This window comes from Perissodus microlepis, chromosome 3 (assembly GCF_051167445.1).
Source record: "Perissodus microlepis isolate ML-2025 ecotype Zambia chromosome 3, ASM5116744v1, whole genome shotgun sequence".
Taxonomy (NCBI): Eukaryota; Metazoa; Chordata; class Actinopteri; order Cichliformes; family Cichlidae; genus Perissodus; species Perissodus microlepis.
Genome location: NC_140463.1, coordinates 22,794,194 through 22,820,375, shown reverse-complemented (window position 1 = coordinate 22,820,375; position 26,182 = coordinate 22,794,194). Strand labels below are relative to the sequence as shown.

Here is a 26,182-nt window from a genome sequence, read left to right as displayed (position 1 = left end):
TACTATTGTCTGTGTTAATGCCTTCATGTAAAGTGGTCTGTTGAAAAAGCCCTGTCGGTTTTCTGTTTTACTCAGTTTCTTGTGTGAGGGCTCGTGTATGTTACGCCTCCCTAGGAGAGGGGATCGTAACAACAACAACAACAATGATAATAATAAAAATCCCAAGATGTAAACTTACCCATGTCACACATTCAACTATGTGTTGCATAAAAGCTTTCACTATAGTGAGATGCATTCAAATTATAACTTGAGTCAGTCAGATTTGATCTTCAAGGTTAAAAACATTCATTTCTAATCATTAAACTGCTCAAATTCCAAGTAAGATTATTGCTCATGTAACCTTTGTATCCTTAGTTGTTATAAGTCATGGCAAGTCAAGTTTTCTCACATAAAGTTATTGTTTAACTGCTCTTTTTGTATGCCTTTGTACAGTTATAGTTACTCTATCTTGTATTTGTTGTATTATGTTGTGTTGTATTTGAGTTTAGGCTATTTATTTATTTATTTCACCAAAAACACAACGCAAAATAAAACTGCAGACAGATCTGACTCATCATTGTCGAAGAGAAGGCTTCAGGTTTTCCATTAATTTGTCCTTCCTCTTTATGTTACAATCAACAGTTTGAGATATACGTTTAGTTTAATTTGGTTTAATTTCTTGTGAAGAATGACACAGTAATTTAGGTTTCATGTAACTTTATCTTAGCCTCAGCATCTTCCTCTTTGAATAGTTTCGTCAGAAAAAAAACAGAACTCTTATTGTGAAATGTGAGGTGATGATTCAGTTTTTGTCCCTGTTGTTTTGTTGTTTCATGTTGTTTTTGTGATAACAAAGTCCATCTGAAGACTGTTCTCGAAAAGACGAGCACCAAATGATGTTAGACCTGCTGAAGTGAGAAAGTTGTCTTTTTTTTCCTTTTCGAAAGTTTTACTTCAGAAAACAGTGAATATGTTTATTAATAAACACTATTAAAGTTGAAGTTAACAACAGATCCTTTGCTTTACTTGCTAATGTACTAACAGCATTAACAACCTAATACACAAAAAACGAAAAAAAAAAAACCAAACACAAAAAACATGTAAGACGAGCACTTGCAGACTCAGCAGCACTTTCAGATTAGCATCTATATGAATGTAATACCTTTCATGAGCTGTGTTATATTATATTATGAAAATACTTATTTATTATTTAATGGGTTTTTTTAATATAAAATGTGTTATTTATTGCAGTAACATTGCTTTTTCATGAAATACACTTTGCTTCTTAGAAAGAACTCAAATAAAAGGTGAAGTCACTTTAATGTGGAAAATGATGCATGTAAAACATGTTTGGTTGGGTTCTGAGAAAATGTACGAAGCGTTTCCGCACTGAAGAACACCAAAAGTTCCCCTTTAGCTCAGTGTTACGACCCGGCTCGAAATGACCGTAACAAGAGCGGGGTGTCCCGTGACTTCCCACGCCCAAACAGACACAGCATCGGACTTTTAACAATAGTTTATTCACAACAATGGCACTCAAGGTAGTGGGAGTGTATAATTTCGGGGTGAGCTAAGGCCAACACAACAAACAAAACTCAACCTAGGCTTCGGTTCCCCTCTGACCTGTTCAAGGAAAAGAAAAGAAAGAAATAACACAGTCTGACCTCCCTGGTCTAAAAACACAGGAGAAAAGAAGGCTTCCCAAAATAATCGGCAGCTCACCCCTTCTTGCTCCGCACTTCACACCCATGCCCGACCTTTTAACTAAATAGCTATGGCTACAGCCGCTCCGTCTGGACCTGAGGCAAGTGCACGGGAAGTCTGCCACACCTCCCCTCCCGTAGCTCTTCAGTCGCCCTTTTATAGTTCACGTCCACAGCAGGAACCAGTTACATCAGGCCGTTCCTTAGGTCCACCAATCACAGCCGAGCCCCTGCACAGGTGAATTTGCATACACACATTACGAAACAAATAACCCACCAACACAGGCACGTAACACTCAGTTTAGATGTGAGGAAGGCAGTCCAGGTCCTCACTAGCTGTCTTGTTTCCTCTGCTGTATGAACCTGTTACAAGGTCATTTTGCTGGTTTTCACAGATCATCGGAGGTAAGAACTTCTCCACTTATCCCTACTTCATTTATCTTTTAATTTGTAATTTGTGTGATTGAAAGGATTCTAACTGAATATAGTCAAGCTTCAGTCTCTGTTCGGTTTTCTTGTTCTGGTGTTTCAAGTTTCAAAGTTCTGGATTCCTGATTCAGCTTTCCTGTTTTACTTTGAAGGTTAGCTTTCTTTCTTCTCTGTGAATGTCTTCACCTGTGTTTTGTAAAGTAAATGTATTCATCACCTCTGAGAACAGGTGGCAGATGTATGTTTCAGTATGTTACCTACAGTCCTACTCCTATCTCTTGTCAGCAAAAAACAAACAAAAACAAACATAAAATGAAACAGGAAATTCTGTCTAAGAGTGTGCTGTTTGTGCAGTGGTGATATTTAAATGAGAAAAGCTGAGAACGACTGTTTTGAAGCAACTCAGAATATCTAAAAGTCTTATTGAATTATGTTTTAGTTATTGTCTGTCTCACTTTGTGTTTTCCTGTAGATGATGAAAAACTGCTTTAGTTTCTGTCAGTTTAATCCAACTGACTTCTGACTGTGCTTCCTTTGTAAACAGAAAGTGTGAAGAGTGGGTGGGGTTCAGTGTTCACAGAATGCATAGTTTATTTTAAATATTATATATTAACCTATTTTTGTTACTTTTAAGAATGTGGCCATGATAAAAAATAATATCCTATACTGGTTTATGTTTTACAACCTTTTCACAGTAAAGAGAGGAGCTGGTTGACCTTGGATGAACTCTAAAAGCTTTTATTAATATCTTAAAAACAAAAGCTATCAGATTCTCTCTCTCTGTGATAAAATGAATTCACCTCAATGACACTGGAATCCTAGAATAGACACTTGGACATAAACTTAGCTCATAATTTAAAACCTTCATCCTAAGAATCCACAGTCACACAGGTGACACCGCTACTTTACACATTGAGGGAAGTTTCTATTAAAGTTTGAATACTGACTCTCCCACAGTTTTCCTGACTGTAAAAATAGGTCTGGACTCTTATGGGTTATTATGCATGTATATGTATATATCAGGGAATGAGGAAGTATGTTTAATGTAATATCTGTCTTTTTTTTTCTCTAACCCGATGACACAGGGCTCACTGATGATATCATTGATGATGCAGCACCTCCTTCCTCTCGCTGCTCTGCTCCTTCTGTCCATCGTTCCCACTGAAACTGAAGTGGTGGCATCAGTGCAACAATGTAATGAGTATTTTCTTGCGAAAACTCCACCAAACATCCCAGGAATTTTGGAGGGAGGGAACATCAAGGACCAGAACAGATACAAAGTGATTTGCCAGACTTTGAGAGACATCAGGAGGTTTGTGACGCTGTATGACACCAAGAACAGGATTCCAGTTTTTTCTGCTGCAAAATACAGAGGTGGAGACGAGGGACGCGAACCTCTGTGGAAGATTGAACCACAGGTATCATTATAAGTAACAGTCATCAATTTTAATACATCTTTTTAAGCTTTAATAAAATATGTTCATAATGCAGTGCTACGTGATGATAATACAGACCACATTTATTACTGTGAATCTTAGTATACCACTAAAATTAAACCAACTACCCACAGTGCTATGCTACTGCTGTTGGGACTAAAGCACTGCAGTGAACTACAAAACTTTTATGGTAACACTTCATAATAATGTAATTCTATTAAGCATTATTGAGGCATTAGTACGTAAAACATTTCCTCTTAATTAAAAAGCTCATGTATAACATGTTCATGGTAACACTTAGAGAGGCTGAAAAAGTGATTAACAAAGTATTTAAATGTAGATTTATATACATAGCAATTAAGATATGAGCTCATTGTTTGTGAGTGTTCTAATAAAGATTGTATTAATACTTATTTCATACTGTAATTCATGGTTAATTCAATCAGTTATTAATTGTTAGTTTAGTACTTTGTTTGACTGCTTTTAAAGTGAGTGAGTATTTTTGTCACATAAAGCATTTATATAAGAAAATGAAAGTATTTCAAGTCTGCATTTACAAATTACATACTACTGAGGCGTAATCCTCAGTAGTATGTACTAATACCTCACTAATGCTTAATAGTCCGAGATTATTATAAAGTTTTACTGATTTAACTTATTGCTTAACATTCAGTGATCCCACTTATATGTTGATGACGCTATACAGATTTTCCATTTTTTTCCTCATATAGGACACGTCTGTATATTTCCTATGCAACAGCAGTCTTGTCAATTAAAGTTTGCCTTTTTAAATGGTAGCATTAAAATATGTAAAGCTCACACCTTAAGCGGCTGTTATTATGTTTAAATTATACAACTTTGATCAACCAATTAGTAAATGTACATTTAGTCCACTTTGCAGCAGCTATGCATGGATCACTAATATATCACTTTCACTTTTATAGCTTGAAAACCCAACTGGTGATGCCAATATGATACCACCAGAAAAGAACATCATCTACACCCACCAGGCTGGAACTAATGATTACGCCAAACAGACAGAGTTTGAGAAAGGGCATTTATTTCCAAGCTCTTATAGATCTGATAAAATTGACAAAAGATCTACCTTTACCCTGACTAATGCTGTTCCACAAAGAAAACTATTTAACAATGGTAGGTGGAACAGCATGGAGATATGTGTTAAATGCATTCTGGATAAATACTGCATTAACAACAATAACCAAAGAGAAGGCTTTGTAGTGATTGGAGCACAGCCCAGCAACGAAAAACCACTCAACCAAAGGATAAATATTCCTTCAGTGCTGTGGTCGGCGTTCTGCTGTTACAGTCACAGTCAGAACAAATGGCTGGCAAGTGCACACTGGGGTGAGAACAAAGATGATGGCCCGAAATATCTGCAGACCAAGACCTTGGGAGAACTCCACACAGAGATGGGAATTGAAGCATTTCCTGGAAAACAATGTCCTAACGACAAAAGTGTCACTCAGCTTTACTCTGAACCTGCGTGTAAATCCCAATGCCGACAATAATGGAACAGAAAGAAGAGTACATCTACTCGTCCTACAACCACCCCCACCCCTTCAGTCTTCTTCTTCCACATCTAATTCACCAATCCCTCCCAGCACCACATCTTTCTCATCACCTGGAACATCTGTCCCACTTTCCCGCACAGTTCCAAATTACAGTACCACATCTGGCAGTCCAACAACTGTCCCTCTGGGTACTACAACCAGTGTCTACTGCTGCAACTGCCCAGATTTCTAGGACATTTCTCAAAAAGTTTCGAGTAAATGAGAGTGATGAGATTCCTCATAAGGGTAGTGTCTTGGAGAACATCAGAAGCATTATTGTGAAATGGAAGGGCATCATCAGTTTTTCTCAGATTTATTGATCATCGTTCATTCTGATGTTTTCTTACTAGAGTCTCTCTAAACATTGTTCTCTAACAGACAGATACCATAGACCACATCACAATGCAAATATTGTTGGTGCTTCATGAAGGAAGCACCAATCCAGCACATCATTGAACTGTGGGTGGAAGCTGGAGTACCTGGAGAGAACCCACACCAGCACTGTGAGAAGATACAATCTCCACACCGAAGACCAGGAAACTGATGGATTCACACCCAGGACCGTCTTCCTGTGAGGCCGTGGTGCTAATCACCGTATCATCATGCAGCCCATGTTAAACTATATGACAGTAACTACCCTCTATAGTGCTTTGTAAAACATTTAACATGTTATTGTGGTTCTAATAAATGACAACTGGAGCATCAAAGAGTGCATTTTGTGTTTTCTGTTGGAAAATACACTTCAGTATTTCAAAAAGGCATCATTTTAAATCTGGGTGAAGTATTTTTATAGGAAATCACAAAGGATCGAACTCTTACAGAGAATAAATGTGTGAATGACTATTAAGTGACATAGATGCTGCCTTTATTTGCAGCCCAATGTCTGTTCAAAACTAACTTTTCAGGAATAATTTAAAATAACTTTCAGTGTGCGATGAAGCCCTCTGTCTGTAACTAAGGGTATCACAGCATGTTTACACTGCTGACAGGTGACAAAAAGAAGTTTTTCTTTTAGGTAATCAACATTATTGTTACCCTGTAACTCAGGATAACAATAATAATGACATTAATAATAATAATAATGATCCCAAGATGTAAACCTAACCATGTCACACATTCAACTATGTGTTATAAAAAAGTTTTCACTACAGTGAGATGTATTCAATTTAGAATTTGAGTCAGTCAGATTTGAACTTCAAGGTAAGATTGCCTATTTATAATCAATAAATTGCTAATATCCAAGTAAGGTTATTGCTCATGTAACCTTTGTGTCCTCAGTGGCACTGAGTCATGTCAGTTTATCTCGATTCACAGATTTTTGAAGCTTTGTATTTTTTTTTTATTAATTTTTATGTCATGGTTCGTGGGAGCAGCTGAGGGGTTTTCAATTTTGTCATCAGGATGGTACCCTGGCTACCCTCGTAGCCAGGTTGTCATCAGGATGGTACCCTGGCTACCCTCGTAGCCGCCTGTGTCGCACTTGAGCCCCATCCGCTACCAATTACAGGAGGCCTATTTAAGCCAGGGCTGCCTACTACTCATCGCCAGTTCGTTCAGTCACTTACTGTGGTAACTAGTAAGTGACTTTGTGCTGATGAGTGGTAACACTTCCCACTCATCAGCACAAAGGAGAGAAGAAGAGCGCCTGCTGCTACTTCCTCTTTTATACCCTCCCTTTGATCCTCTGAGTCCTAAAACCTTCACCATTAAATGAGTAAAGAGAAATTCTCATTAACTGAAAAGATAAAAAATTAAGAGGAAGGATCTTTTCATTGTCATTATGCATTCACAAACAAAACTTTGTTTGGTAACGCTCGGCACAAAAGACAAGGAGCACTTAGATCATTAGCTCACCCTTTTACATACATATATATCCTGTACATACACTACTAGTCAAAAGTTTTCGAGCACCCCAATTTTTTTTCAAGTCTAATGAAAAGCTTGAAATAGTACAAACTTAAGTGGTAAAGTGCCAGAGATGAAAAAAAAAGGCAAGGTTACACAAACCTGAACAATGATGTACATTTCAGAATTATACAAAAAGAGAAATTTCAAAGAAAGGTGTCAGTCAGTACAGTTTCCTTCACCATGAGGGAGGCCGCCAAAGGGATGAATCACTTTACTGTTTTTCCAAACAGTCAACAATAAGTTTGTCAGTGTGAACAAGATTTCTCTGTGGGGCTACCCACGGGGGTGTAAAACTGTAGCAGCATGTGCAAAGCAGACACTCTTGTGTATGCAATGGTTTATTTGTGCGCCCGCTGTTGAGTTGTACATGCGCGGGTTGTTGATTTTACATGCGAGGAATTTAATTGGGCCCTTGAAATGAATATATTTGCTCTGATGATTTTTTACTTGCACATTTATTATGAGTATAACTCTAAGAACTGAACACTGCTGATAGCTGAAGTCTGGCTTTTTAATTAGTACATGTTGCAGTGTAAGTAATCCAACAACAGCTTTACCGACCTGATTACAACCTGTTTAAATATCAATTAACAAACAAACTGAGATATATATGCATTATATGTGTATGCATGATATAAACAGTAGCGCGGTCATGGTTGGATGCCTGTACCTAAACTGTCAGGGCCTATTTTCTGCTCCAGTCCAGTCCAGGCTCCACCTTTTTGCTCTTTGCTGTGTGCCTGCAGACAGACTCCATGTTAAACTATGGCAGCATCATCTTCACTGCTTCTGTTGTAGCCTCAGTTTGCTTAGTGTTGCCATATCTTTCATTCACACCCCTGTTCCTGCTTGTGTTTCTACTGCAGGTCTTTCTTTAGATGCAAATGTGGGTGAAACGCTCGAGCTTCCACAGTGACTCTACAATCGTGCATTAAACGAAGCACAGAAGTAAAAAATTGCTTCAAAGATTTTTATACATATTCGAGTTACTCAACGAATAGTTGCTGTCCTAATTCGAGCTAATTTCTAATTTTGTTTCTTGCCTATTTGAGATCAACATGCAAAGAGACACAAAAGCGACACGAAAAACAAGGTGACAGGAACAGAAACTGAATGAAGGCCTTGCATTTCACAGTCATAATGTTTCTGAGAACAACCACGAAAAGCAGAACATTCAGACTCAAATAAAGTAACTTACTGTGAAAACAGACTGCTGTGTCACCAGCGTCAAACAAACCACATTAGTGTGACAGTACATCTCAAAGTGTAGCAGCAAGCAATGTCTTGTTTGCTGCAACTCGACTTGTCAAGACTAAAACTCCAAGTCTTCCCTTCACATTGGAAACAGACCTGCTGACTACAACCACTATTAAACTGTGTTTGAAGCTGTGGTCTGCCTATCACACAGGCCGCTGACTCTCAGAAACACACACACATGTTGGTGTGTGTGTTTGTATGCATATATAGATAGATAGAGAATGTGAAATGAAAGGAGAAAAGAGGAAGTTGTGGTGCTAGAATATACACTGTGTAAAACTGACAATAATCATAATATACACACTTTAACAAAATTCTAAGTAGGCACTGACTTCCTCTTTGAGCCTAACTTATATTTAAAACTAAAACTGACATGTACTTAAAATTTTTAATGCAACACATTTACACTTAAAAATACCGAGTAAATTGGAAACCAGTCAAATCTGTTCAATATACTTGATCAATTGAATAACTAAAGTTTAAACAAATTAAGTTGGAATGAATATTTGTAGTTGTTACACAAACATGAAAAAAATTGAGTAAATATAACAGAAATCATGAGTTAAAAAAAATGTAAGGTTAAGTGAAAACCACACAAAAAAATTGAGTAAATAACACTGACATGCTTGGTCAATGTAACTGAAATTTAGATGGTAATTTAATCCAAATTTTGTTCAAATTACTTAATTTTGCAAACTGAACTTAATCAATGTGTGTTTTATAATATATGTATAAAAAATGACCACATGTTAACATTTTTCCAAATGAAAAATTTATTTTACGTAAACATGGCAATAACTCGAAAATAAACAAGCACTAAAAAGAAAAAAATAGCCTTTTTCCCTTTTAGCTCAAAGCTTTTCATACTTGAAGGATAAATGGCAAACCAGCAGAGCAAACACAAAAGCTTATTATTTCTTTTAAAAAAATAAACAAAACAATTAAAAAGGCTCATGTTCCATCCCCTAGTAAATTACACAAGAACTGTGATAACACAAGAACAAGCTGAGACCCTCCCTCAGGCTACTGGTCTGTATGAAAAACATCTTTCAGGTTATGGTTATTTTTTAGAACAATTCCCTTTGTTTTTTTTTTACATATTTGAGATTTTGTTAGTCCAAAAATGTTTTCTTTACAATGGAAATGACATGACATCAAGGCAATGCATTAAGCTTTTGATGGATATCCATTCAAAAAGTCCCATTTTGTGAAATGTAGTCATCTACAAGGTGATTTTTCAGTCTCTGAACCTTGGCTGAAAGGTTTGCAGGATCCAGCTCCAGGAACACTTTTTGAAATACCTCGAAGCAATATTTGAGATTCTTGGGGTATTTCAGATCCAAAGCATAGGCTAGTCCCAACAGATAGCAACAGGCTCTACTGAGATCCCCAAGATTACTGAGAACAGTTATGCCCTCAATAACGATCCCTACATCACGCGGTTTGAGTGACCCATCTTGGTTCTCCAGCACGTAAATCTTCATCACCTCCTCAGCCAAAGCCTCTTCAACACAGACATCATCAGCATCCTCCTGTAGACATAAAGAACTAAAGCAAGCTTACTTTTATTCCACATATTTTAAGACATGGACACAAAAAAGGCAATCTGAGAGATACTGACAACGGGAAGACGGCTTAAGAACTAACGTCAGTCTTTGAGAAAGTTACAGTAAAACAGCCTTAACGTTACATTAACAGTTTGCGCTCAAGCAAATTTTCCAGGTGGCTCCCCCGTGAGTTTGTGTCTGCCGTTGTGATGAAATGAAAGATTTCCCGTGAGGTTATGCGTTCTTGCCGCGCACTAATAATCAATTACTCTACGTTATTGTGTTTTACTTACACTTTTAAGTTGTAGTTTCTGACAATAAATAATATTGATTTGAATAATTAATGATTTTAGTCCAAGATACTGATAAGTATAGATACCTATTTCTCAAATATTTTGATTCAATTTCAAACAAAAATATTAAGTACATGCAAAAAAGGTATTCTGTGAACCAAATACTGAATTTTTTGTCTGAAATAAATGTAAATAAATACCTTAATTTAACACAAACACATAAGTTAAAATTTTAGACATTTATTTCAATTTATCAATTAATTACTAAAAGGATATTCATAGATTTTATCAGGCTCATCTAACTTATATTTATAGTGATATTTACTAAGCCTCTGAATTACTTTTTAGAGTGCACCTGTATCTCGTTTCCACTGCTCTTTTAACCTATGAAGGAAACCTGAAGTGGTAAAAACTACTTTCTTTATTTTATTCATCACCACACTGGTCATCTTAGTGGATGTGGACACTCACACAAAATAAAGCTTAATTTCTTTAGTTACCATAACAGTCACAAGAAGCTGCACAAACAAATATAAAGCATAAATTAATTCAGTTCAAGCAGCACAAAGTTAAAGATGTTTACCTTATTCCAAAAAGGATTGAACATGAAATGCAGAATAAAAGTTTAGTAGAAACACATTTTCTAAAGCTTCATTGAGTTGATTGGGGCAGACTGAAACTGAATTATACTCTATTTTAGGCCATTTGGGCTAAAGTTGTGTGGCTGTAACATAAGAGACTCTCTCTACAGGATTAAAATAATTCCCCTAATTTATATTGTTGGATGTCTATAATAGACACTGACTTCATAATTTGACACTATGGCCATATTTAATTCGAACATTCACCGTATAACAGTGTATATCTATGAAAAATTTAGTTCTAAAGTTGTTTTCTCTCCTGTTACCTGATGACACAGGGCTGGCTCATGATGTATCACCTGCTGCCTCTCGCTGCTCTCCTCCTGCTGTCCGTCATTCCCACTGAAAATAAAGTGGTGACATCAGTGGAAGACTGCAAGGAGTTTTTACTTGATCAAACTCCGCCAAAAATCACGAGAATTTTAGTGAAAGGGAACATCATATATCATAAATACAGGCCATTTTACCATCCTGGACCAGAACAGATACAAAGTAATTTGCCAGACCTTAAGAAACATTAGCAGGTTTGTGATGCTGTACGACATGCAAAACAGGATTCCAGTTTTTTCTGCTGCAGAGTGCAGAGGTGGAGGTGAGGGATGTGAAAGTCTGTGGAAGATTGAACCACAGGTATCATTATCAGTAACTTTCTTTCGTTTTAATACATCTTTTTAAGCTGTATTACAAGATGTTGCTGCTGCTGTGCTACATGACATAAAATTTATCTATTAATGTGAATCTTAGTATAATAAGATTCTCAGCCAGTGCTACTGACAGAACTTCATAACTAAAACTGTAATTATCAGACCACAGTGCTATTATACTGCACTACTGGAACAGCAGCCATGCGCTGGTCTGTCACTGGTCTGTCAGTCACAGATAATGTTTCTACAATATCATTTACTTATTATTCAGTGATCCTGTTTATGAGTTATTGAAGGCTCTACATTTTTTTTTATATTACTCTGGGATATTGGGCAGCGCTCAGTAGATTTACTATGTAAGACCAGTTCTCCAAATTCAAGTTTGCTTTGCAAAATGCAAATATAAAACCTATTAAAATATGTACAGCTTACGGCATAAGAAGATCTAATATAATGTTTAAATTATTCAACTTTATTAAACCAATTAATAAATTTACATGTACAGTGGAACCCTGACTTACGAAATTAATTTGTTCCCGAGGGTCTTTCATAAGTTGAAAATTTTCGTAAGTCGAAGCACCCATCGCGCCTTTTGAGTAAACGATAGGCTATAGACTAATAGCTAACTGCAACAACAATACGTCGTTCAAGTGGAACAGCGAAGCGCAAGTACGAAAGTCAAGGGGTTGTCACATGATTCGGAAGGCATTGTGGGCATTCTGGACTCAGCCAATCAGAGCCAGCGGATTTCGTTACGCGGGCATTTTGCTGTAACATGGGCACAAATATTCTTGTTAAGTGCCTTCGTAACTTGAATTTTTTGTTAAATGGGGTATTTGTAAGTCGGGGTTCCACTGTAATCTACTTTGCAGTAGCCATGCATGACTGACTAATGAACTCTTTTGATTTTTACAGCTTGAAAAAATAACTGACGATGAAAATATAATACCAGCACACAACAACGTCATCTACAACCACCAGGCTGGAAACACTGATTACTTCAACCAGACAGAGTTTGACAGAGGGCATTTATTTCCAAACTCTTATAGATCTGCTGTAGTTAACAAAAGATCTACCTTTACCCTGACTAACGCTGTTATAGAGTGCTGCAGCAGTAGTTTATTTACTGTGTACACTTTCCTGCTTGGCATTTCTCATATGATGAACACACACATATACACCAGCTGTCTTAGTACTGAATGTTTCATGCCTAGATACTGTATCATTGATTCATCCTTTTTTTAAACATGTGTTAACAGAGCATTATACAACAATATGGTCTTTTTAGATTGTTTATGTGAGAAGGGAGCATGTGTGCATCTGAGTAAGGTGATCGCTCTGAATAACTTTGTGTTGAGTTGATTAAGGGTCCCCCCCCCAAGTTTTGTTATATCATTGCGTTACATATCATTAAAGCAAACTAAGCACGCCTTTAAAGATCTTTTTTTATGAAAGTATATTTCCATCCATGCATTCTCTTCCGCTTATTATGGGTCACGGGTGAGCTGCAGCCTATCTCAGCTGTCTTAGGGCTGGATATGTCACCAGTCTGTCACAGAGCTAACAACCAGTCAACCTCAGGTATATAGACTAGAATTATGGTCTGGTTGACCTAACCCTGCCAACTGCATGTCTTTAGATTGTGCGAGGAAGCTGGAGTACTCAGAGAGAGCATGGAAACTCACAGAAACATGGGAAGACCCAGGCCTGATGGGCGGCTCGAACTCAGAACCTTCTTTCTTTCATTCCAATAATGACGCAGAATCTGCAGATATGATCTTTTAAAATAATGTTTCTGGTCAGGAGTTCACCTACAGTATTTGTTAAGTTTTAGTTCCTGTTTTGTCATTGTCGTGTTGTTATGGTCCCCCAGTCCTCCTGTGCGTAACTGCTATTTTCGCTCTGTCTTCCTCTCAGTGTGTGTGTGTTCCAACCACGCCTTACTCTGCCCCTCCTTCCGTGCTCACCTGAAGCAATCAAGTCCACCTGTTTGTCATCTGGTGATCAGCTGGCTCCTTCTTATACTGAGATCTCCCCCTAATTCTTCACCTGAGCATTGAACCAGCTGCAATACAGATCACTCCTCCGATCAGCCAGTCTGCCTACCTTTTATTTCCCTGATGATTTCTTCTCTGCCTCATCCTCTGCACAGAAATCTGACGTGTTTCTCTGGAAGAGAAGAATTCGGTACAAGTCAGCTGTGGAGAAGAACCTGTCCCCGTGTGATTCCAGCGTTATTCATCTGCATCTTGTTTACTACACATTTATTCATGATCATATCTTAATAATTGCTTTTAACAAAGTTCTCTTTACTTCATGTTGGAACTCGTTAAGTAGGTTGTTTGACGAAGGATTCCTGTTTTCTTTTCTAAGTAAAGGTTTTGATGCTGATTACAGGAACAAGCGCTGCTGTTTTGGATGCTACTGTCTCTGTAACAGCTCCACCTGTGTTGTTTGTTCAAAGAAAGAGAAAAAGGAAGCTATGGCAGGTCACTGGTGACCATAGATGTTTTGAATACAGTGTAAAACTGATAACAATCATGATTAACAGCCTTTGACAAACTGCTGAGTAAATATTGACTTCCTCTTTGAGCTTAATTTATATTAAAGGAGGGTGACTCTGTACTGCACAGACTATCGTATTTCCACTGCTCTGTGAACCTATGAAGTAAACCTGAAACGGTAAGAACTGCTTTGTTTCTCTTATATATCTCCATATCAGTCATTGTTTTAGGTGTTGAGTTACAGAAATCCAAATAAGCCGTTTAATAACATGACAAATTAACATGCCTTTTTACAACATGACAAGCAAACGAAAAGCATACCATCACTGATGTAAAACAACTCAAAGTTAAAATAAAGAAAATAAAGAACACCCAAATTAACAGCATTAAAGAATTAACATAGATAAACAGTTATACCAGTTAGTGTTTCTGGACATTGTTACTGTAGTACTTTTTCTGAACTTTCTCTTAAGCCAAAATACATTTTGTTGCCACAGTATTTAAAAATTTCTAACATGAAATACAGAATAAAACTTTAGTAGAATTACATTTTATACGCCAACTTCATAATCTGACACTTTGTGTGTATGATAAAAGACGTAAAGGAAGTATGTGTAATACTTAATGTCTTAAGATTTGTTCTCCTGTTACCTGATTTCACAAGGCTCGCTGATAATGCATCACCTCCTGCCTCTCGCTGCTCTCCTCCTTCTGTCCACCATTCCCACTGAAACTAAAGTGGTGACATCAGTGAAAGACTGCGAGGAGTTTTTTCTTGATCAAACTCCGCCAGAAATCATGGGAATTTTGGTGGGAGGGAATATCCTGGACCAGAACAGATACAAACTGATTTGCCAGACTTTTGACGACACCAGAACATTTGTGACGCTGTACGACACCCACAACAAGATTCCAGTTTTTTCTGCTGCAAAGTTCAGAGGGAGCGCAGCTGGAAGACCCAGCCACCCATGGATGATTGAACCACTGGTGTCAGTTTTAATACATCTTTTTTAGCTGTAACAAAACATGTTGACACTGTAGTGCTACATGAGATAAAATATATTTATTACTGTGAATCTTAGTTAACCACTTAAATCATAGCTGAGGCTCCACAGTGCTAACTACAGCAGTGTACTGCTGTAGTGCTAACTACAGCAGTACACTGTAGCATCAGCTGCTTTTGCTAACAATAACTTTCACTTATTCAGTGATCCTGTTTATGATTTACTGAGATCTCTACATAAATTTCCCATGACAATGTAACTGAGCATGTCAGGGTTCCTGGGTGTTCACCCAGTATTTTCAGTTGGTGCTCACTGTTTGTTTTTCCTCATGTTCCGGTTTCATTATATCTCTCATTATCATCCTCATCAGTCCCTGTATTTAAACCCTCAGTTCACATCGGTTCTTGGTCGTGTCATTGTTGATGTTAGGTTAACACCTTATGCTTTGGTCATTCAATCAGTCTGTCAACCAGCCATTTCCAGTTTTTTTCATTTCATTTCATCTGCAATCAACACCAGCTTTCACCTACCTGTGAGTCCAGCGTTTGGGTCCTCCTTTCCTCACCCACACTGCAACCGCTGACAGAGCATTGTTTAGTATATTTCCTATGTAACAGCAGTCTTGTAGACTAAGGTTTGCTTTGAAAATAGGACTGTAAAATCAATTAAAATTTGTACAGCTTACACCCTAAGTTGACCTATATTGTGTTTAGATTATACAATTTTATACAACCTGTTATAAAATGTTTATTTAGTCCTTATCCAGCAGCCATGCATGGCTGACTAAACAACTCTTTTTTTTTCTGTTTTTAAAGCTTGAAGACCCAACTGATGTTGACAATATGAGACAAGCAGACAAGAACATCAACTATGAACACCAGGCTGGAGACACTGATTACAACCCCTACAACCAGCAAGGGTTTGACAGAGGACATTTATTTCCAAACTCTTATGCGTGTGATTTATCTGAGAAAAAATCTACCTTTACCCTGACTAACGTTGTTCCGCAAAACAAAAGGTTCAATCGTGGAAAATGGAAAAAAATGGAGCTCTGTCTCAAAAAATTTCTGGATGAAAACTGCATTAACAACAATAACAGAAAAGAAGGCTTTGTAGTAATTGGAGCAAAACCTAGTGACAGTGTGAGTACTGACAGTAGCTTACTGAAAAACAACAAGATAAATATTCCTTCAGTGCTCTGGTCAGCCTTCTGCTGTTACAGTCGTAGTCAGAACACGTGGCTGGCAGGTGCACACTGGGGTAACAACAGAGATGATGACCTTAACTATCTGGAGACCAAGACTTTGGGAGAACTTCACACAGCCGAGGGAATTGACGCATTTCCTGGAACACGATGTCCTAAAAACTTAACTGTTCCTCAGCTCTACTCAAAATGTCCCTTTAAATCCAAAAAGAGTTATAAGGTTTCCCGTAAGTGTGTTGGAAAAAAAAGATATTGTGGGGCTAAAAAGAGAAATTCCAATCATAAAACATTTCATTTCAAAAAAAAGAAAGAAAAAACTACCAGGAAGCATCGTGTGAGAATAAAGGGTTAAATTGAAAGGGATTACTGTTTTTCGTGTGCTGCAGCTACTTTAGTTTAGTAAGTATATAAGCTTTGCTGCTTGGTTTTCTCAGATGACCAACATGCCTTTCATACATATATACTGTAGCACTGATTTATGTTTTGTAGATTTGATGTGGGAGTAGAGAATTATGCAAAATATGTGCAGTTTATACAGCAGAAGAAGGGAGCTTCTGTACAACTGTCATGCTACTATGGTTTCATTACTTTTAAATAAAAGTAACGCAAATTATTTTTTATGTCATGTTATTATGAATTGTAAAGGCATTATCTGTCAGGTAGGGCTGTGTGGCAGGCAGGATTAGGACCCAAATGCAGGACTCTAAGTCAGAAAGGGTAAACTGAGCCAGCTTTATTTATCAGTTCTTCTGGATACTTTAAATATTTCAGGCTGATGTTTTCTTATCAGTGTCTCTCTGAAGATTATTCCCTAACACACAACTATCACAGACTACATCACAGTACAAAACGTGTTGGAAACTTACAGACAAAACTCAGTGCTGAATAAACAACACCAACACTATTATTCCACTAAAACATCTGTAGAAATTAAAATTTAAAAGGTTATATTTCTTTCTAGATAAAAATTTATCACTTTTCTAAATATATAAACACATATACACACACAATATACATAGATCTCGTGCTCTTTCTCTACATATCCATACATATATATATATGTATTTTTGTGTGTATACAGGGAGTGCAGAATTATTAGGTAAGTTGTATTTTTGAGGAATAATTTTATTATTGAACAACAACCATGTTCTCAATGAACCCAAAAAACTCATTAATATCAAAGCTGAATGTTTTTGGAAGTAGTTTTTAGTTTGTTTTTAGTTTTAGCTATTTTAGGGGGATATCTGTGTGTGCAGGTGACTATTACTGTGCATAATTATTAGGCAACTTAACAAAAAACAAATATATACCCATTTCAATTATTTATTTTTACCAATGAAACCAATATAACATCTCCACATTCACAAATATACATTTCTGACATTCAAAAACAAAACAAAAACAAATCAGCGACCAATATAGCCACCTTTCTTTGCAAGGACACTCAAAAGCCTGCCATCCATGGATTCTGTCAGTGTTTTGATCTGTTCACCATCAACATTGCGTGCAGCAGCAACCACAGCCTCCCAGACACTGTTCAGAGAGGTGTACTGTTTTCCCTCCTTGTAAATCTCACATTTGATGATGGACCACAGGTTCTCAATGGGGTTCAGATAAGGTGAACAAGGTGGCCATGTCATTAGTTTTTCTTCTTTTATACCCTTTCTTGCCAGCCACGCTGTGGAGTACTTGGACGCGTGTGATGGAGCATTGTCCTGCATGAAAATCAGGTTTTTCTTGAAGGATGCAGACTTCTTCCTGTACCACTGCTTGAAGAAGGTGTCTTCCAGAAACTGGCAGTAGGACTGGGAGTTGAGCTTGACTCCATCCTCAACCCGAAAAGGCCCCACAAGCTCATCTTTGATGATACCAGCCCAAACCAGTACTCCACCTCCACCTTGCTGGCGTCTGAGTCGGACTGGAGCTCTCTGCCCTTTACCAATCCAGCCATGGGCCCATCCATCTGGCCCATCAAGACTCACTCTCATTTCATCAATCCATAAAACCTTAGAAAAATCAGTCTTGAGATATTTCTTGGCCCAGTCTTGACGTTTCAGCTTGTGTGTCTTGTTCAGTGGTGGTCGTCTTTCAGCCTTTCTTACCTTGGCCATGTCTCTGAGTATTGCACACCTTGTGCTTTTGGGCACTCCAGTGATGTTGCAGCTCTGAAATATGGCCAAACTGGTGGCAAGTGGCATCTTGGCAGCTGCACGCTTGACTTTTCTCAGTTCATGGGCAGTTATTTTGCGCCTTGGTTTTTCCACACGCTTCTTGCGACCCTGTTGACTATTTTGAATGAAACGCTTGATTGGTCGATGATCACGCTTCAGAAGCTTTGCAATTTTGAGACTGCTGCATCCCTCTGCAAGATATCTCACTATTTTTGACTTTTCTGAACCTGTCAAGTCCTTCTTTTGACCCATTTTGCCAAAGGAAAGGACGTTGCCTAATAATTATGCACACCTGATATAGGGTGTTGATGTCATTAGACCACACCCCTTCTCATTACAGAGATGCACATCACCTAATATGCTTAATTGGTAGTAGGCTTTCGAGCCTATACAGCTTGGAGTAAGACAACATGCATGAAGAGGATGATGTGGACAAAATACTCATTTGCCTAATAATTCTGCACTCCCTGTAAATATATATATATATATATACATATAGTACATACACTGCCAGTCAAAAATTTTACAGCACCCCAATTCTTCTTTCTTATTTATTGCAATTCAAGTCCAATGAAATGGTACAAACTTAAGTGGTGAAGTGCCACAGATTAAAAAAAGGCAAGGTTACACAAAACGAAATAATAATGTACATTTCAGATTTATACAAAAAGAGAAATTTCAAAGAAAGGTGTCAGTCAGTACAGTTTCCTTCACCATCAAAAGGCCATCAAAGGAACGAATCACATTACTGTTTTGGGTTCCACCTGCAAAAAGTCAACAATAAGTTTGTGAGTGTGAACAGGATTTTTCTCTGTGGGGCTACCCACAGGGGTGTAAAACTGTAGCATCGCTTGCAAAGAAGACACTTTTGTGTGTGCAATGGCTTATTTGTGCGCCCGCTGTTGAGTTGTATTGTTGAATTTACATGCAAGGAATTTAATTTTGCCCGTGAAATGATATAATGAATATTTGCTCTGATCATTTGTTATGATATAGGTATAATTCTAAGATCTGACCACTGCTGATAGCTGAAGTTTGGCTTTTTAATTAGTACATGCTGCAGTGTAACTAATCGAACAACAGCTTTACCGACCTGATTACAATCTATTTCAATATCAGTTGTCAAACTAAATGAAATATATACATAATATGTTCCTAAAATGTCAGGACCTATGTTTTGACCCAGTCCAGTCCCGGCTCCACCTCTTTGATCTTCACTGTGTGCCTGTCGACAGACTCTATGTTAAACTATGACAGCATCATCTTCACTGCTGCCGTTGTAACCCAAGTTTGCTTAGTGTTGTTATACTTTTTATTCACACCCCTGTTACTCAATGAACCGTTGCAGCCCTAATTCAAGCTAATTTCTAATTTTGTTTCTTGTCCGTTTGAGATCAACATACAAAGAGACACAAAAACAACACGAAAAAACAAGATGACAGGAACAGAAACTGAATGAAGGCCTTGCATTTCACAGTCATAATGTTTCTGAGAACAACCACGAAAAGCAGAACATTCAGACTAAAATAAAGTAACTTACTGTGAAAACAGACTGCTGTGTCACCATCGTCAAACAAACCACATTAGTGTGACAGTACATCTCAAAGTGTTAACATGAAGAAGAAAAACAAATTAATGTAAAATCCTGAAGTCTTTTCTCCAATAAGAGTCTCACACACACAACAATGCCTTGCTTGCTGCAACTCGACCTGTCAAACCTGCAACTTCTGTTTCTACCCTTCACAGTAGAAACAGACCTGCTGACTACAAACACTATTAAACTGTATTTAAAGCTGTGGTCACACACCTGTGTGTGTGTGTGTGTGTGTGCGTGTGCGTGTGCGTGTGTGTGTAGAGAGAGATAAAGAATGAAAGACGAAAGGAGAAAAGAGGAAGTTGACCAGGGGTCACCAACTCCTGTCCTCTAGGGCTACCGTCCTGCAGCTTTTAGATGCATCCCTACTCCAACACAGCTGAATCAAATGATTGGATTACCTCTTCAACATGCCATGAAGTTTGGTAAAGGTCTGTTAACAAGCCATTCATTTGATTCAGGTGTGTCGGAACAAGGATGCATCTAAAAGATGCAGGACGGTAGCCCTCGAGGAGTGGAGTTGGTGACTAGTGATGTGTCGGTCACGAACGAAATGGCTCTTAGAGCCAGATCTTTGATGTGAACGACGCGAGCCGGCTCCTTATCGCAAGCCATGGTTTGTTTGTTTTTTCTTTCTCTCACCCTCTCTCTCGCACTTTTGCTTCACTCAGCATGCCAGCCTTGTGCTTTACGCTGGGAAGAGGGGGAGGGGCGGTAGTTACACTCAGTAGCACAGGAACAGAGCAGGAGAGAGAGAGAGGGAAAGAGAGCCAGGGACAACAACGTCACAATAGAAAGGTATAGTAATTATCCACAACTATTTTCAGTTGCAGATGATAAAGGATTCAGAAAGTTTATTCATGCAGGTCCATATGACAGAGAATATGCATCTTCTTTTTGTTTTTGTATTTTAATTTATATTTAATTGTGTTGTGGTTTGCAGTGTTTTGTGTTGTTTCACTTTAAATTTATAAAAGGAAAAAGCTGAAAATTTAAATAGTTAAAAGTTGAAATGTGAATAGTTGATTTTTGTATTATATGATTTATTTACTACATTTTATGTGAAGTGATTAAATAAAAGTATATTTACGGTGGCCCCTACAGACAAAGCACGTACAAAACTCAACAGAAGTGCTCCAGGATGCTGGGCGCAGTGTTGAGCTTTTGTTACCTAGTGGCTACACAAGCCAGGAAGTACCAACGACTGGATTTGGTGTGTGGTAGTAACAGGTAAATGAACATTTTTTTAAAATTATTTGAATATACATGAGTGCTTGTGTATAAATACACAAACAATACACACATGCTTTCAGTTGTGTAATTTAAGTGATCTAGGTAGCTCTGTTTTGGAAGTTCAGTTAAAGCTAGAAATGTGTTTTGGAGTTTGTATGTGTTTTGTGTCTTGGGGCCACCGCATATATTTATATATAAACATATATAAATAAGACCACTGTTTTTTACATTAGTAATTCCTTTTGTGCATAATTTTATATTGTTGTTAATAATAAATTAATTAAAGCAACAAAACAACCTGAAGTGAGCCGAGCCGAAAGAGCCGGTTCTCTATAAAGAGCCGGAAATCCCATCACTATTCATGACCCCTGCCACAGAATCTCGAGTGGTGACATCAGTGGAAGACTGTAATGGATTTTTTCTTCAAAACACTCCACCACACATCTCAGGAATTTTGGAGGGAGGGAATATCTTGAACCAAAGCAGATACAAGCTGATTTGCCAGACTTTGAATAACACCAGAACAATTGTGACGCTGTACGGCACCCAGAACAAGATTCCAGTTTTTTCTGCTGCTCAGTGGGGGCATACCTGGAAGACCCAGGCCCACATAGATGATTGAACCGCAAGTATCAGTATTTATGTATAATATATATCAGTTATGTGTAATAACTGTTATGTGTTACTTCATAATAACTGCTGTGATGCATACACAATGTTTGACATATTTACATCGTGGACAATGGTTACTGAAAACAGAGTACTGTATAGTTATTTAATAAAATAAAATTAAATACAGATAAGAGGCAAACCCAGGTTATAGTGTGAATCAGTTGATAGAATAGTACAAGTTACAACGCTGATGTAAACATCTATGATTGTTGGGAGCAGTTCTGATTGTACAGCCTGACAGCTGCAGGGAGGAAGGACCTGTGGAAACGCTCCTTCATGCATCCAGGATGCAGCAGTCTGTCACTGAAGGAGCTCTGCAGTTCAGTAACATATACATGCATGGGGTGGGAGAGTCTGTCCGTCAGAGATGTTATTTTGGCCAGAGTCCTTCTGTCTCCCACCACCTGCACTGGGTCCAGGGTGCATCCTGATGAGTTTATCCAACCTCATTTTCTCAGCTGTCTGTACTCTGAGGCGTCCTCACCTGTGATGAGGCTGACTATGGCTTAGTCGTGAGAGAACTTCTGTAGGTGGCAGCGTGGGGAGTTGATGAAGTCTGCAGTGTAGAGGGTAAAACGGGACGGTGCCAGCACCGTTCCCTATTGGGCCCCTGTACTGCAGACCAGCGTATCAGAGACACAGCCCTGTGTCCTCACATACTGTGGGCGTTCTGTGAGGTAGTCCAGTATCCACTGGGACATGTGGTGGTCCACTCCCAATAGCTCCAGCTTGTCCCTCAGTAGTCGTGGCTGGATGGTGTTAAAAGCACTGGAGAAATCAAAGAACATGATCCTCACAGTGCTTCCAGGCTTCTCCAGGTGAGTCAGAGCTCGGTTCAGGTGGTAGATGATGGCGTCCTCCACCCCAATGCCAGGCTGGTAAGCAAACTGCAGCGGATCCAATGAAGACCTCACCAGGGGGCGCAGATGGTTTAGAACCAACCTCTCGAGGGCCTTCATCAGATGTGATGTCAGGGCTACTGGCCTGTAGCTGCTGAGTTCCTTGGGATAGGAGGTCTACACAGAAGGTTGTTGTGGAAGACACAAAGGAGTACACAGCTTTACCTTTGGTCTTTCCCCCAAAGTTTACCACTCACTTGCTACTTCTTACAGTGGAGAAAAGACAAAAGGCTTCACTGCCTGTGTTGCCAGGCTTCCCGTGTGAATGTCCCCATTTTCTTACCAGACCCCCACCATCTGTCTAAGCGATTGAATAGGGTGTGAGGTAGGCATGCAAAAACAGTGACCTTAAAGCATTACTAATAAACAATGTGATCAATACATAAATGAAAGAAATTCCTTACAAGGTCTTCCACAGCTGTGGAACTTTTCCCAGCGATAGGCTCAGATTGAACAAATATCCTAGGATGCCACACAGTTGATTAAAGTGATTAAAGTCCCCAGAGATCAGGAAAAGGGCCTGGGGGTGCTGTGTTTGAAATTTGCTGGTTACAGTGTGCAGGACTTCACAGTTTGCTCTGTAAATAAAAAAAGCTAAACCAGCTGAAATAAATTATCCTACGGTGATAACTTAACTCTTTTAATCTGTTAATCTATTTAGCAACAACCATGCATGCATCACTAATCTATCCTTTTGATTTTGACCGCTTGAAAACATAACTGACAATCCGAATATGAGAACATCAAATGACAGTATCGACTACAACCACCAGGCTATGAATGAAGACTACAAAACCATAAAATGATTTGACAGAAGACACTTGTTTCCAAGCTCTTATAGCTCTACTGATTTAGAAAAAAATATCTACTTTTACATTGACTAACATTGTTCCCCAACAAGGCCAGTTCAACAAAGCTGGAACTGAATGGAGGAATGCATCAGATGTGTTCTGAATTGTTTTGCATAAACAAAACAAAAAAGAAAAACAATAAAGAAGGCTTTGTAGTTATTGGAGCACAGCCCAGCAACAACAGGCCCGGCAACAAGATCAATATTCCTTCAGTGCTCTGGTCGGCTGTGACAGTGACAGTCAGAACAAATGGCTGGCAAGTGCAAACTGGGGCAACACCACAGATGAATATCTGGATACAAAGACCTTGGGAGAACTCCACACAGAGCTGGGAACTGAAGCATTTTCTGGAACAGAATGTCCTACAAATACAAATGTCACTCACCTTGACTCAGAAGCTGCCTGTAAATCTGAATGCAGAGAGTCTGAGAACAGTAAGAAGAATATATTTCATCCTCCTACAACCACCGCTATTCCTTCAGATTCAACACCTTTGTCTTCTTCTTCCACATCTAATTCACTGATCCCTACCAACGCTACATCTTTCCCTTCATCTGCTCCACTTTTCACCACATCTGGCAAATCAACATCTGGTCCTCTGAGTACTACAACTAGCATTGCTACTGGTGCATCTGTCCAAACTTCTAGTACATTCACCCGTGTCAGAAAGGTTAGTAAATGAGAATGATGAGATTCCTCATCAGGCTCTTGGAAGAGAAACATTTTCTTGGAGCTAAAAAGAGGAAAATTATGGTTCACAAATACATTTTTTTTTTTCAGTTAAACTACCTGGAAGCATCATGTGAGAAGTAAAAGTTAAATTGTAAGTGATTGGAAAAGCTGAAAATCATGAAAAAGTTAAAAGAATAAATCACCAGAAATTGTATAAGTTACTTTTATGTAGACAAAAGTGAATACAGACATCATGCACAGTAAAGGAACAGTGAAGTTTATTCGTCTTTATTAGTGCAAATAGCTCTTAGAGGTTACTCTAACATTTTTAATTATAACCTTCCCTTAGAGGCCTGAACAGCAGGCCCTAAAGTTAAGCCCAAAAATAAGAAGTGCCATGACCGACAGGGGATCTATGATTATCAGGTGGGACTGATAAGATTTCACCTATCAGTCAGACTTCTGTATAGAGGTCATAGGTCCTGCAGATCGACACTTGTGATTACAGCTACAAGTGCTGCTGCTGTAGATGATACTGTCTCCATAGTGACTCTAGAAAGTCATGCATTAAATGAAGAATTGAAGTAAAAAAAATGGGTCAAGGATTTTTAAAAATATTCGCATTACTCAGTCAGTTGTTGAAGTCCTAATTATTTCTAATTCCGTTTCTTGTCTGTTTGAGATCAACATACAAAGAGACACAAAAACAAAATGAAACAACAAGACGACAGGAACAGAAACTGAATGACGGCTTCACATTTCACAGTCATGTTTCTGAGAACAACCACGAAAAGGAGAACATTCAGACTAAAATAAAGTAACTTACTGTGAAAACAGACTGCTGCATCACCATCGTCAAACAAACCACATTAGTGTGACAGTACATCTCAAAGTGTTAACATGAAGAAGAAGGATGCCCTCCAAGTTAGAGTTTTCTGAATTTTCTCAGAGCCTTTTTATAGTGAAGGAGACTCACTGACACGCTGACTTTCTTCTCAATTTCTCTGTGGAAGGACGTACACTCTTATCGGTTTTGATGTCTCTCTTCCATTGCTAATTTCTTTTCTGTTATTTTTAAAAACACTCTACTTTCTGCAGCACAGTACTGTTTAAATAATACTCACAAGGTTGCGGGGGGGGTTGTAGTATATTGTAGTATTTGTAGTTGTAGTATTTAAGAAGGTTTGGGACAACTATAGCAATTGTACCTGTAACAAACAGACATTAAAGTAGTCACGCCAGAATGTCCTGCTAAAAAGAAAGATTCTTTAAAATACAAGGGGGAGCAAGCGAGTCAGATACCACGGGCACAGAGAGGAAGAAGGTCTGGTCAGAAACAGTTTATTACTAGGCCAGGGAGCACAAATAAAAATACCCTTAAAATGTACGTAATAAAATGTTGTCAATCTACTAAAACTAAATAAAACAATTCTAAAACCCGTGAAACTACCATTTTCTACATTCACTAAAAACCCTGCAATAATTATGCCACATGTTCCAGTTATGGGTCCATCAGCAGGCCAGGAATTCCTTCTTTAGAGCAGAGTCCACGCCAGCCTCGTCTTCGGCAGACAAGAAAGAGCCTCCCATCTTCTTGTCCTTCCGCTGGCCCATCACTTCCCAGCCCGGCTTGCGTTCTGCACCCGAATCCATCATGTGACCACCGCCACAGCTCCCCTTGCGTCGGTGTCCTGTAAAATAACAAATAGGAGCCAGAACAATGGTCCCAGAAGCGGCCCTGGCTCATGGCCATGGCGACCCTCTCCCAATCCAGCTGCATCCAGTAAACAACAGTAGAGACCCTACTCACAAATGCAGGCAGAGGTAAACCTCTGCCCTGCTGCCAATCACACGCGTTGTCTCTTACTGTTGCCGTTCCATGAGGTCAGGACTGGGCCACCGCGTCACGCTGGCCATCTCGCATTAACCTTCCAGTCTGGGGCCTCTCTCCTTCAGTGCTCAGCTAGCCT

General features: G+C 38.6%; 3 protein-coding genes and 1 pseudogene across 3 annotated transcripts; all 4 read left to right on the top strand.

Annotated features, from left to right (window-relative positions):
• Positions 1-1,997: 1,997 nt before the first annotated feature.
• On the top strand, positions 1,998-5,812 carry LOC146390541 (endonuclease domain-containing 1 protein-like). Its single transcript, XM_084918211.1, has 3 exons — positions 1,998-2,087; positions 3,197-3,529; positions 4,492-5,812. Exons 1-3 carry the CDS (start codon positions 2,040-2,042, stop codon positions 5,074-5,076), a joined length of 966 nt encoding a protein of 321 aa, XP_084774337.1. The 5' UTR covers positions 1,998-2,039; the 3' UTR covers positions 5,077-5,812.
• A 5,242-nt stretch (positions 5,813-11,054) lies between these two features.
• On the top strand, positions 11,055-13,119 carry LOC146390540 (endonuclease domain-containing 1 protein-like). Its single transcript, XM_084921859.1, has 4 exons — positions 11,055-11,200; positions 11,232-11,394; positions 12,324-12,503; positions 13,048-13,119. The coding sequence occupies exons 1-4, from the start codon at positions 11,055-11,057 to the stop codon at positions 13,117-13,119; spliced, it is 561 nt and encodes a 186-aa protein (XP_084777985.1).
• Positions 13,120-14,581: 1,462 nt separating this feature from the next.
• Positions 14,582-17,208, top strand: LOC146390539 (endonuclease domain-containing 1 protein-like). Its single transcript, XM_084923605.1, has 2 exons — positions 14,582-14,899; positions 15,732-17,208. Exons 1-2 carry the CDS (start codon positions 14,588-14,590, stop codon positions 16,470-16,472), a joined length of 1,053 nt encoding a protein of 350 aa, XP_084779731.1. The 5' UTR covers positions 14,582-14,587; the 3' UTR covers positions 16,473-17,208.
• Positions 17,209-23,423: 6,215 nt separating this feature from the next.
• On the top strand, positions 23,424-25,872 carry LOC146390538 (uncharacterized; annotated as a pseudogene).
• The last annotated feature ends 310 nt before the right edge of the window (positions 25,873-26,182 follow it).